Raw genomic sequence first — 12,109 nt, 5'->3', positions numbered from 1 at the left:
TGTTTTACACGCGACCAAATTTGGTCTTCTCCCCATAACGTCACAATACAGATTAAACTCATATTTAGTCTTTTTTTTTGGTCTTTGATCTTTGAGTTTAGTCGTACCATTGCAGTCGCTCTTAGCTGAGTTATAAATATGTAGAGGGAAACACTGGTTTCTAACATCTATCACATTCTTACTAATTTTCAGTCTACTATACAATTTAATTTGATCCTGCTCAATCGTATTCTGCTCACAAAGAGAGTTTTCAGTCTACTTCGGTGATCTTCAAGAAGATTAACAAAAATGGATTCTCATGGTCAATCTCAAAGCTACAAAGCTGGTGAAACCAAAGGCCGCACTCAGGTTATCCCTCTCACTCCATCTCCTTGTTCATGGATTTTTCCATTTTGGGTTTTAACATTTGATGGATTAATATATGCAGGAAAAGACGTAACATGCAATGGACGCAGTGAAGGATAAAGCTAGCCAAGCCAAGGACAAGGCGTCAGAGACTGCTCAGGCTGCCCGAGGCCATGCTCAACAGACAAAGGACAGCACCGCGCAAAAGACATCTGACACTGCCCAAGCTGCCAAAGAACGTGCTGGTGAGGCGAAAGACAGTACTGGAAGTTACTTGCAAGAGAAAACTGGGGCTGCAAAAGAAAAGGCTTCGGATGCTGCTCAGTATGCCAAAGAAACTACCCAATCTGGTGCGCAGAAGACTGGTGGCATGCTATCGAGTGCAGCTGAACAAGTAACTGGTGCAGCTAAAGGTGCTGTTGATGCTGTGAAGCATACTTTTGGTTTTGCTGGCGCCGGTGATGATCCTACAGCTGATAGGGATTAGAATCCGGGAAAAAATAATTTACTCCCTTGTGTCATTGGGGCTTTTGTTGTTGTGTTTGTATTTCTTTTATGGTTATATTTGCTCATTGTGAGCATGCTATGTTGTTTGTGTCCAGTAGTTTTAGTAATGGAGCCTAGTCAGGAGCTGTTTGTTTATGTTAACAGCCATAACTAGGTGGTGTAACTTCAAAAATTCACACTTCGTTTTCGGGGTTGTGAAAATTTCGTTGTTTAAAAAATCTTAAAACTTTATTTAAACTTTAATTTTTTATTCCTCATTCACCAAATGTACCAAAGTATCAGTAACCACAGCAGGCGTAGGATATTTACGAACAATCAAATTTCCTCGTTGCACATCGAGGCAACAACTTGTCACCGAAGAGAGGTTTTGCGGAAAACGTAAAGTAGTATAATAATGAGTCATGGTGAAACTTATTCTAACATAAGTACTCATCAGTTCGTTTTGAATCTCCCGCCAAATGAAAATTGGGAAACAGCAAGTCCCAAGGCTGCACTTTCTTCCGACTCTGGTGCAGCTGGGCTAGCGTCCACCTCTCGCTTGCGTGAGATTCCTTGAGCATCCGCTGTATTTCATGTACCATCAATGCATAACCAACCAAGAGGCATCAAAATATATCCTAGGCAGTAATGGAGTTCCACTCTACATACGTGAGAAGTTTGGTGTTCGGTAAAATAGTGTAATTTGTACTACTTAGAGTTTGTGAAGTTTGTAGCTTAAATTGTGCTTCGCTTACATTCCTTAACACGTTTTCAATGACCACATGCCTGAAGTAAAATAATCGGTTTTGGCTTTCAAGATCAGGGAAAAGAAACTACAAAAAGTAAAAATATTGCTTTACTTTCAAAAAGTAAAAATTTGACTCGATATTCATAAAAAGAAGATGTATCATGGTACCTAAAAGGAATGACACTGGAGATCAACATGCTAATGGAAACAATTCCACAGGTTAAACTAACGCATGCATATAGGGAGGCCAACCTAGCGGCTGACAAATGAAACGGTAGAACATCAACAACAAAACCCAACTACTTCAACTACAAGAATTTGGAATAACACATGCCCAGCAGTTCTTTCCAATATTGTAATGGATGATAGGAACGGGGTTACCTACACCCGCAATGTAAGAACCAACCTTTAATTCTAATAAATTGCACCGTTCAAAAAAAAATAGAAAAATAGGAAACTGGCAGGGATGCATATTTACTCGGTGCTGCTTATACGCCACACATGAGTTGAAAGTAATCGCGAGAGCTGCACTATATATTATTGCAATGACTGCAGCCTTGGGAACCTCGAAGTAAGGCCGCTCTGCGGATTTCGCTTCTCCGGAAAAATTCGAGGAAAAGGCAGACTAAATCATTCAATCAATAAAAGTTTCAAAAATAGGAAGACGTATATTTTCATGTTAGTTCCGTTCCTTGTATAGTGAACGGAATAATATACCTCTTTTACAATCGGAACCTCCTTAGTCCACAAATTCCTCGCAGAAGTAATTAACCATCCTGGATAAAATCCTATGCCTATTTGCCATATCCGTAGAAAATAATTTAGAGAAAACTAAAGCGTAAGTTAAATCTCTGAAGCATAAAACCTGAACCCCAAAAGTACTCCTCAATGCAGAGGCACTAAGTAAGCTTAACAAATTTTCTTCGTCAGGCCTTAAATCTGCCAAATTCTGTCGCACTGAACATTTCTAACCTCTCTTTGACAGAAAAGTCTTAAGGGCAATAGTTCCTAGATCTTTTTGGAAACACAAAACAACCTTTTATGCTTCTTACTCACTCAGTAAGGCACTGCTAGCCTTCTGGCTGGTTTGTCAACAGCTATGTGCACTGTGACAAGCTCTACCAAAAACAACGACAAAAGAATATACAGCCTCTTCTGAAATTTGACCGCTTTGAGCATATTCTGGTGCCAAGTACCTATAAGGCAATGAAATGAGTTGACCTTGCCCTCAGATGCCAAAACTTTAACCTTGGAGTAACGTCTGTGGATACTAGTTTACTGCAACTTCGGCCAAATGCAACAGGTGTCCTAAAAAAATCAACAGTAAAGATTAGGATTAGGCAGAAGCATGACGCATTAGTTCACAATGCCCAATACTGCCGCCACAACTGTAGTTTAAAAAAAGCCTTCAGGGACACGTGTCAGCTGCACGGGTGCTTTTCGCTTCTGAAGCGCGCTTTGTGTGGAGCCATCTACGTGTTGACAAGTAGCAGACACGTGGTGACTTTCAGGACACGTGTTATCAGTCAGCTGAGTTAGCTGAATTATAAATATGTGGAGCGAAACTCTGGTTTCTCACATCTTTACTAATTAACTCATTCATCACAGTACTATTTTGTTCCTGCTCAAGCGTATTCTGCTCCCAAAGAAAGTTTTCAGTCTACTTCAGTGATCTACAAGAAGCGATTAACAAAAATGGATTCTCATGGTCAATCTCAAAGCTACAAAGCTGGTGAAACCAAAGGCCGCACTCAGGTTATCTCCTTTTCGTGCGATTGATAAGTGACTTATACGGATGTTGTTCATGGATTTTTTCCATTTTGTGTTTTAACATTTGATGGATTGATATATGCAGGAAAAGACGGAACATGCAATGGGTACAGTGAAGGATAAAGCTGGCCAAGCCATGGACAAGGCGTCAGAGACTGCTCAGGCTGCTAGAGGCCATGCTCAACAGACCAAGGACAGTACGGGGCGCAAGACATCTGAGACTACTCAAGCTGCTAAAGAACGGGCTGGTGAGGCGAAAGATAGCACAGGCAGTTACTTGCAAGAGAAAACTGGAGCTGCAAAGGAGAAGGCATCGGATGCTGCTCAGTATGCCAAAGAAACTACCCAAGCTGGTGCGCAGAAGACTGGTGGCATGCTATCGAGTGCCGCTGAACAAGTAACTGGTGCAGCTAAAGGTGCTGTTGATGCTGTCAAGAATACTTTTGGCATGGCTGGTGCCGGTGATGATCCTACAGCTGACAGGGATTAGAGAATCCGTGTCATTGGGGTTGTTGTTGTTTGTATTTCTATTATGCTCATTTTGAGCATGTTTGGTTGTTTGTGTCCAATAGTTTTAGCGAATGGAGCCTAGTTAGTGAGCTGTTTGTTTATGTTAACGGCTGTAACTAGGTTGTGATACTTCAAAAAATCGCAATTTGTTTTGTGTTGTGAATTTTCGGTTGTTAATAAAATCTAAAACTTCATAAGTTTGCTTGAACGTCTCCGGGAAGCTAATGAGACCACCTGATAAAGCAGTAGTTGAATAATCTTGATGCACTCTTGTGAATAGAAGAGGTGCCCGAAAGGCTCTATAAAATGAGAGGAAGACATGTTTCTAGCCCTCGTCCACAAGTGTGGAACGTACAAGATTTTATAGTTTAGGTAGCTGAGCGGCACATTACATACCAAATCAAGGAACTCCCAACAAATACCCCATCCTTTACCAAATCAAGGCAGCATCAAATTAGAGATTACAAGAACAAATCACGCGCAAACTTGATCATATTAATATTACTACAAAATACAAAAATTGTACACGTTTACACGTGAAGGATTAAATTAGAAACTGTGATCCAGACATTTGGTCGAGCCAGCAAGTAAGGAAAAACAACAAATTCACCAACTTCTTTCTAGCAAGGGCACATGACTTCCGACATTCTCCACAAAACAACGAATGAATAATCACAGAGCAGAATGTACCAAAACTCTATATTCAGAACTTCAAGTATCTACTGGTTAACTGCTGTTGAGCACAAGTTAACACTGCACCCGGTCGAGATAAGACCCGATAGATTGTGAATAGCTGTGAAACTACACAAATATACATTTCAGGATAGAATTAAACCCAGGAATAGAAGATAAAATGTAAATAAAATGATATATAATAAAACATGGCAGCAAAAGCTAGTTGTTATGTTCATGTTTCTAATTAGACTTCAGACTAATCATTCCAAGTCTCTAACATTACTCTCCGGGAGGGACGATAACTTCACTGAAGTATTCTAACCTTATATACCATAGAATACTGCAGGTAAATGGAAGATCACATGGGAATCCTTGTACGAACAAATTATGGTACTGTAGCATAATCTCATGCATTCTTCCCACTTACAGGGGACGGTTTTACTCTGGTTAACAGAAATGGTTCCATCAGCATCACCTAGGGAAGGCGAAAAAGCCACGCCAGCCCAGCTTGCTTTACTATTTTCATCATTTGCGTTCATGGCAATCGGGGCTGGTGGTATTACACCATGTTCAATAGCATTTGGAGTTGATCAATTTAACAAACCAGAAAACCCTGGAAATGAAGGAGTTTTGCAAACTTTCTTCAACTGGTATAATCTGTTGGAGTTTCAATCATGGTTGCCCTTACTATTATTGTTTATATTCTTTTACAGATACCTAACACAGGAGGGCATTCGAAATTGGATGCCACAAAATCTAGGTAAATTTCCTTCCTGATTATTTGATGATATAAACCCTTCAGATCTCATATTCAGTCGTATTAATTGGTTCAAGCAAGCTAGCAACGAAGTAATAGAAAAAACAAGTAGGAAAAGAAAACAATTTCCATAGTTCAGAACGGACCTCATTAACGATCTCTTCACATTTTTTATACAGTTGATGCTTGGTAGCTGCTCCAGATTCTATTTCTAAATTCCTTCTCTTATTTATGCCATCCCCCTATTATCAAAACACCAAGAGAGATAAAACAACACGTGAGAGTTTAACCTCCAAGTTTAAGTGACGCGTAAGAATAAGTGATCAAAATATTATTACCTCCACAACCAAAGTTTCCACCTTCGCTTTCCTTGCAGCAAAATCACTCTTCTTTGATTCCAGTTCCAACTTCGAAGAGTCTAGATTCTTTGTGACTTCCTCATGTTTCATATTTTTCTCTTTCTCATATGCCTTTTTTAATTCCTCCAGTTGTTCCACTGAATGAATCAAAGTATGTTGTACTTGTGTCAAATTGCATGTTTAAAGAACGAGAAAACAAAATCAGAAAGAAAAATAATATCCCTAAACAAAGTTTGAGAAAAAATACCTTTTCCTTGCCGCTCAACAGATTTCGCTTCAAGAGACATGCCCAATAGTCCTTCATCATTTTGCTTAGCCTTGAGAACCTTAACATCTTTCTCAACTGTTTTTGCAGCATCGGCCTGATACAAATTAGAGTCACTAACATATATTGGTCATAAATAGTACCATTTCGTTAAGTTATTATGGAGGCTTTCGAATTGTTATGCCATTCCTCAACAAATAGCATAGCTCCAAACCTGCTATATTTTCTTAATTTGTGTTTCTCCTGAATAAATTATGTCCCAACAAATAACCGCACAGGATATCTTAATAATAAAACAAATAAACGTCTCTTATGCCCAAGTAATGACGCGGATGATTGTAATTATCTCAAATTATGTGCGCTAGATCTCCCATGTATCTCAAACGGTTTCGGGAGCATGCGCAAAAAAACTCTAAACTGAAAGTTTTGAGTTATCATTAATAAACTACACCTAAAAATTAAAATCCGTCGAAACTACTGAGTTACCGAACCTAGCCTTTCAAGAAACAAGAAAAATCAAAAATGCAAGTTAAATAAACCCAACCTGCTCTTTTGTCCCATGCATTTGGGCAAGCTGCTTGGACATTTTCTTCAAAGCCTGACAAGTAAAATATCACTTATTAGTAAAAGGGATACTTGTACCAAAAAATCACGATAAGAATATAACATGGGGCATGTGACAAATTCCAGCACAAAATTATTTTGACCACCCCAAAGGAAAGTGTGGATCAATATCTGACCTAGAAGACTGCAGCTTGACGAGTCGGTAATCTTAGGTTTTTATTAAAGAGGGCTCCAGCAGGTTGCTGAAAATGTTATTGTGGTAGCAAAAGCTACATCAAAAAATCAATTACTCTTTTTGTCTGAGGAGTATCTTTTAACTACATGAATTTTGGATGACTGATACACATATTACATGTCTTTGAATAAAAGAACAGAAAAACTGCAATGGATCGAGGAAATAACGAAGACAATTGGGTTCTTCGGAAACTAAACCCACATCAGCACTGTTATTATTTCTGAAAGTTTGCCTACCAAGACAATCTGATAACTATATTTTTTGTGTATACCGACTGACGATGGTATTTTGGCTCTATTAGGTCCCCCAAAATTGAAGTCTTTTTCTTGACATGCATTTTATGTCCCTGGCCCCCAGCAATCTAGAAAAGATAACATATCAGACTTTACATTTTGCAAACCACAGAACGTTGGAAGTCTAAATTTACATTTTGAAATTAGCAATGTTCTACTCTCATAAGGCAAAATCTCCCGCTTCTATATAGCAGATTATAATGACGGTCTAAGAATATTACCTGTACCTCAAATGTTCTACTGTCAAGCTTAAAGTTTTCAGAAATCTAGAACATACTTAAATTGTCAAAAGAATAGCAAATGAGAAATAGCAAACTGAATAAAGATGTAAATGTTTACTAATTAATACCTTCGTGCTAGGTTAAGAACTAAGAAGGAACCATGGCAGAAAAATACGGTGCAGGAAAATTTTATACCTTTGAGTACACGTCAAGTGTGCAAGACTTCTCTTGGAAAGATTGCATTGCTGATCTTTCGGAGTTCTTAACATCATCTCGGATGGATTTCTTTTTCTCCAGAGTCCCCTTTCATTTGCAAAGCAGTGTGTTAGAGAAATATATGATCTGGTGGTGTTTACCATGTAGATCAGTTGAAATACTCGCGGAAAGGATAATTATCAACTAGTAACGTGTGAAATATCTATTTACCAGCTGTCCCTCCATTTTGATAAATGTAAATTCACTTATCTAAGCCTAATTCAAACCTACTTAATAAGCAAATTTTTATAAGAAAGATATATAAAGGTTATATTTGCCGCTGCTGCTTTCCTTGTTTCCCTGTCTAAATCTTAAGCTACTTAACCAAATTCAAGCCATGAACACGAATCGATCATCTATTGTCTTCACCTTTTTTAAAGTTTGAATATGCTTCATCATATCAGGAATCACTTTAGGAAAGATAACGAAAATCTCAACTATCTTTCTCTTTAAAGGAGGAGGAGGAGCACTGCATCTGAACTTTTTTACAATAGGTTCTTCCACCTCCAAAGCGTTCTTCCTAATATATTGTGTGTTCTACTATTCTTGGAGGTTATCTTATAGGCCATGTTACTTGGACTCCCCATCCTGTGCATGCACATCTGGCCAGCATGTTGGCCAAACTGACATTTCCTACAAGGCTACGATAACTTTGATCTCCTTGATACTCCTAAAAAATGAACGCGATATAAACTCTGTGAGTCTGAGTGTGGGTCAGCGTGTGTGTGTGTGTGTGTGTGTAGGTGTGGGTGTGTGATGGAGAGAAAGAGACTCATACATTAAGGTTCTTCCATCCATTGGTACTAACAAAGAAGTATTCTACACTCTTCTCTGTAAGTTGTCTTATTGACCATGCTACTTGGACTTCGCATCCTGTTCATGCACATTTGGCCAACATGTTGGTCCAAAATGACAATTCCCTCAATAACTCTTATCTCCTCAATAACCCTACAAAATGGCCGAACTAAGATGTGTGTGTGTGGGAGTGGTGGTGGTGGTGTGTGTGTCTCTGTTGTGAGTGATGTTACATATTCATCGCTATCAGCCTGTTAGCCGTTGATGGCTTGACGCTACAATGTCTTAGTTGAGGACACGCTCATCAGTGGGACAAAAGAAGCTTCACCAACTGCTTTTAATATTTTAATAACAGAGAGTTCATTGTACATTTTGTCTGGCTTATTCAGTTACAGTAGAAGAAAATACTTCAGTAACTTTTAATAATCAGCAATTAAAATGTATAGCATGGGCATCCTGTGTGGTGGTCCATTAGGTCGAGAACGGAATACAGCACAACCACATAAGCTATAGACCTATATGTAACTAATCCACGTGATAACATCTGAACAAGCAGAATTGACAACTTAGGGAAAGTCAGGTAGCGTAAGACCAAGAATACTAAATGGTAAATCAACAAAAAGGTGTGCTTTTTCCCAACTCACCTAGTAAAATAGAGGAAACTGAATAACCATATAAGGAACAACATTAGCATTAATAGATGGAGTTCCCCATAATTTAGTGAACGTGGGGCTAACTTGAAACTATCCACAATATGATGAGATTAAGAGCATACTTGTAGCTTGTCTGGAGACTGAACAATTCTGGATAGCAGTTTCGCATTCTCTTGTGCACTTTGAATCAAGGTAAACTCAGCACTAGAAATCTACAAGAAAAAGTAACATGGTATGAGTAGAGTAGACACAATCTTGAGGATCTAAACTGCATCATATCTAAGGAGTGACTCTGAAGTTATAGATGACACCTATCTACCAAAAAAAATTGATGGGTCAGGCACATAAAATAGCATTGGTTTTAACTCTATAACACGCAAAGAGATAGCAATGAAAAGATTATAAGAAGCAAATTAGTTACATAAGATGCAAATAAATTAGTAAGACGAGACAGACGCATGCCTGATTCTTTCAACAAAAAAATTGATTCTGAAGTAAAAGCTTTAACTTTCTCAGTTTCCATCAGAATGGAATAGTCTCCAAGTGATGCACACCGAAGCATGTACTGAGAACCAACACTGGTTGTTAATCTTGCAAGAACATTTATCCCCGCTTAAAAAGATAGTGTTGAGCAGATACTTGGTACTTTGAGAGAATGTGGGATAAGGTTAATTACCCTTCTATTGTAAACTCTGACACTGCAAACTTGTAACCCAGGCCATTAGAGCCCATATATGAAGGCTCAATCTCTCTTTGCATGATGATTAAGTTTGAGATAGTGAACTAACTCTCATCCTTCAACCTTTTGGTTGAATGAAAACCTCAACTTTACTCCTCAGACTCAGAGAACCTTGACTGAAGCATCCCTGTTCGATTTGTTTGGTATAAAAGACAACCTTAAGCAAGTTTTCAGAAACTGGAAGATGTCTTCTCAGTTAGACTAACATGGGATACTAATGTAATGATTGATCTCAGCATGACATGAACATTAACACTAATTGAGGTGCAGAATAGATGGTTCAGTGGAACAATAGAAAATATAAAAAAACCAAGCAAATCTTAAGATATGAGATGGAACATGTATGCCTGAAATAAACTACACACTTACGACAATGGAGCACAGAATGAATCTTTCAGCCTTAGCACATGTTACTAAATACAACACGGTATAGAGTAACCCGTAGAAATACATTAAGCATGATAACAATGAAAATCAACACTTATTTCTTGCAATTCAAGAAGTCTGAAGACCATACCTTCTCATCAATCTCGGTGGCTCGGCCCTTCACTGCTAATAAAGAAGTTTTCACCAACATTTGATGATTGTTGAGTTCCTGAATAGTCTGGCGTAGCTCCTTCACTTTACCATCCACCTCCGCAATAAATGGCTGCTCCCTTTCATTCGCTTCATTGAGATTAGACATCTCCATGTGTAACTTCAAAGCAAACACATTAGACATTTCATCAAAACATTCAAACATCATACCACTTGTCTGTGACATAAATCTTTTCCATAAACATACCTCTGAGATCCTTGACTCTAACTCATTCCGCTGCTCTTCATGGATATTCACTTGATCAACGAACGGTTGCAGAAGAACCAATTTAGTTTCCCTGCAAAAATGTTTAAGCTATTGTCACATCGTGTAACAAAAGAAACCCTCTACTATAAGTAACTCCAATCATTTAACACAAGATTACTGATCCAACAGATGAAGGTAAAATTTGGTGCTTCTACATTTGAACAATTTTGTACAAGAACAACAGCCCCCTTTTCAATTCAAGCATTGTCTTATATTTCGAGAAAACAAAATGTTCTATTTCAAGTGATGCTCGTGTAATCAGCTAATAAACGATAATTCGACAACGAAATCATTATAAAGCAAAGCAAAAATTATTGTATCATACCTATGAAGACAGAAATTGAGGATGGCACTAAGAAAAAGTCCATTCCTATGTGTATCAGGTTTAGCCAAATCTCTTAATAGAAAGTCAGTTGGACAACTAACCGAAGCCATAACTTCATTAATCTTACGACACATATTCACCAACCGAACCGAATCACCATGAAGATCTGGATTTTCAAGTTGCCCTAATGCATTAAAATCAGCCTGTCTATGATCATCCCTGAAAAAAACAAAAAACAAAAAAAATTAACAAAAATGAAACTAAAAAAAGTTAGGGTTTCAAAAGTGTTATTTTATACTTAACTGAAGAGGATCAAGATAAATTAAGAGGTTAGTGTAAATAGATACAACGACATCAGAAGTTGGATTGACAAGATGTTCTTCTTTTATGCTAGCAATTTGTGATTCAAATAGAATTGCTACTATGTCTTTGCGCGGTAACACTGGGAATGAGAATGTCGACGCCATTTTTCTCACTCTCTATCTTCTTCCCGCCTGGGAAACTCAACTTTATTTATTTATTTTCTACTTCCAAATGTAAGAGGAGGGTGTGTTTGGATACCTCACAAGAGTAGAAACTTAGTCCACAAAAAGTTAAAAGTTAGTTTTAAAGACCAAGGCAATAAATACTTCTTTTGTGATGCAAGAAGTTTCATTTGACTTTTCAAAATTACTTCTACTGAGGATTTGCGCAGTTGGATATACATCCAGATATAACTTTTTGATTTCCAAAAATCAAAACACAAAAGTTAGTTTTTTTTTTTAAACAAAGTGAGGATTCAGTGATTAAAGGCTCAAAAGAGCAAGTACAGACCCCCAACAGACGTACAGGACAAATGATATCGTACTAATGACCAATATACCGATAAGGCTTTAGCGAACAACAATTGGTAATCCCCAGGGCATACCTATAAGGGTAATTGCGAACCCGATACAAAAGATCGAACGATACATCAAACACCAGTCTCGAATGGTATCACTAACAAGGTCCAATCGTCAAAGACAGTTACACTAAGAAAGCCAACATAAAAACAAAGCCAACATAAGAAAATACAAAGCCTCGGTATAAGGCAACCATAAGCAACCCACACCAGTTCCACTCAACCCAATCTGTAGCAGAAAATATCCGACCCGTAACTCGACCCGAATTGAGAACCGGTTGGACTAGATCCGATCCAACGAAACCAGAAAACCCTAGCTGCAGATTTTCACTAGCAGGAAGAAAAACCGTGACCTTTCTTCACCAAGCAAAATCAATCACCACCACCATC

The 12,109-nt window shown here is 38.2% G+C and overlaps 2 protein-coding genes and 1 pseudogene across 2 annotated transcripts; 2 read left to right on the top strand and 1 right to left on the bottom strand.

The window, feature by feature from the left end:
* Positions 1–288: 288 nt before the first annotated feature.
* Positions 289–832, top strand: LOC113351879 (annotated as a pseudogene).
* Positions 833–3,253: 2,421 nt separating this feature from the next.
* Positions 3,254–3,839, top strand: LOC113351878 (late embryogenesis abundant protein 7-like). The gene is made up of 2 exons (XM_026595789.1): positions 3,254–3,334; positions 3,435–3,839. Exons 1-2 carry the CDS (start codon positions 3,275–3,277, stop codon positions 3,837–3,839), a joined length of 465 nt encoding a protein of 154 aa, XP_026451574.1. The 5' UTR covers positions 3,254–3,274.
* Positions 3,840–4,333: 494 nt separating this feature from the next.
* LOC113349021 (kinetochore protein NUF2 homolog) lies at positions 4,334–11,359 on the bottom strand. The gene is made up of 11 exons (XM_026592941.1): positions 11,143–11,359; positions 10,840–11,058; positions 10,455–10,545; positions 10,188–10,367; positions 9,054–9,143; positions 7,424–7,531; positions 6,460–6,513; positions 5,898–6,012; positions 5,630–5,787; positions 5,438–5,533; positions 4,334–4,660 (listed from the first exon to the last, which is right to left on the bottom strand). The coding sequence occupies exons 1-11, from the start codon at positions 11,304–11,306 to the stop codon at positions 4,607–4,609; spliced, it is 1,329 nt and encodes a 442-aa protein (XP_026448726.1). The 5' UTR covers positions 11,307–11,359; the 3' UTR covers positions 4,334–4,606.
* Between the last annotated feature and the right edge of the window lie 750 nt (positions 11,360–12,109).

The sequence above is a fragment of the Papaver somniferum genome, chromosome 2, assembly GCF_003573695.1.
Source record: "Papaver somniferum cultivar HN1 chromosome 2, ASM357369v1, whole genome shotgun sequence".
Classification (NCBI taxonomy): domain Eukaryota; kingdom Viridiplantae; phylum Streptophyta; class Magnoliopsida; order Ranunculales; family Papaveraceae; genus Papaver; species Papaver somniferum.
The sequence above is the reverse complement of the archived record's forward strand: the minus strand, read 5'-3'. Positions and strand labels throughout refer to the sequence as shown.

What these genes read in the sequence shown, in the direction of transcription:
- LOC113351878 (XM_026595789.1), top strand. Translation starts at nt 3,275, where the DNA reads ATGGATTCTCATGGTCAATCTCAAAGCTACAAAGCTGGTGAAACCAAA. An exon ending in AAACCAAAGGCCGCACTCAG is followed by an intron (nt 3,335 to 3,434) that starts GTTATCTCCTTT and finishes TGATATATGCAG; the next exon opens with GAAAAGACGGAACATGCAAT.
- LOC113349021 (XM_026592941.1), bottom strand. Translation starts at nt 11,306, where the DNA reads ATGGCGTCGACATTCTCATTCCCAGTGTTACCGCGCAAAGACATAGTA. An exon ending in CTCAATTTCTGTCTTCATAG is followed by an intron (nt 10,546 to 10,839) that starts GTATGATACAAT and finishes ACATTTTTGCAG; the next exon opens with GGAAACTAAATTGGTTCTTC. An exon ending in GTGAAGAGATCGTTAATGAG is followed by an intron (nt 4,661 to 5,437) that starts GTCCGTTCTGAA and finishes ATATTTGTGTAG; the next exon opens with TTTCACAGCTATTCACAATC.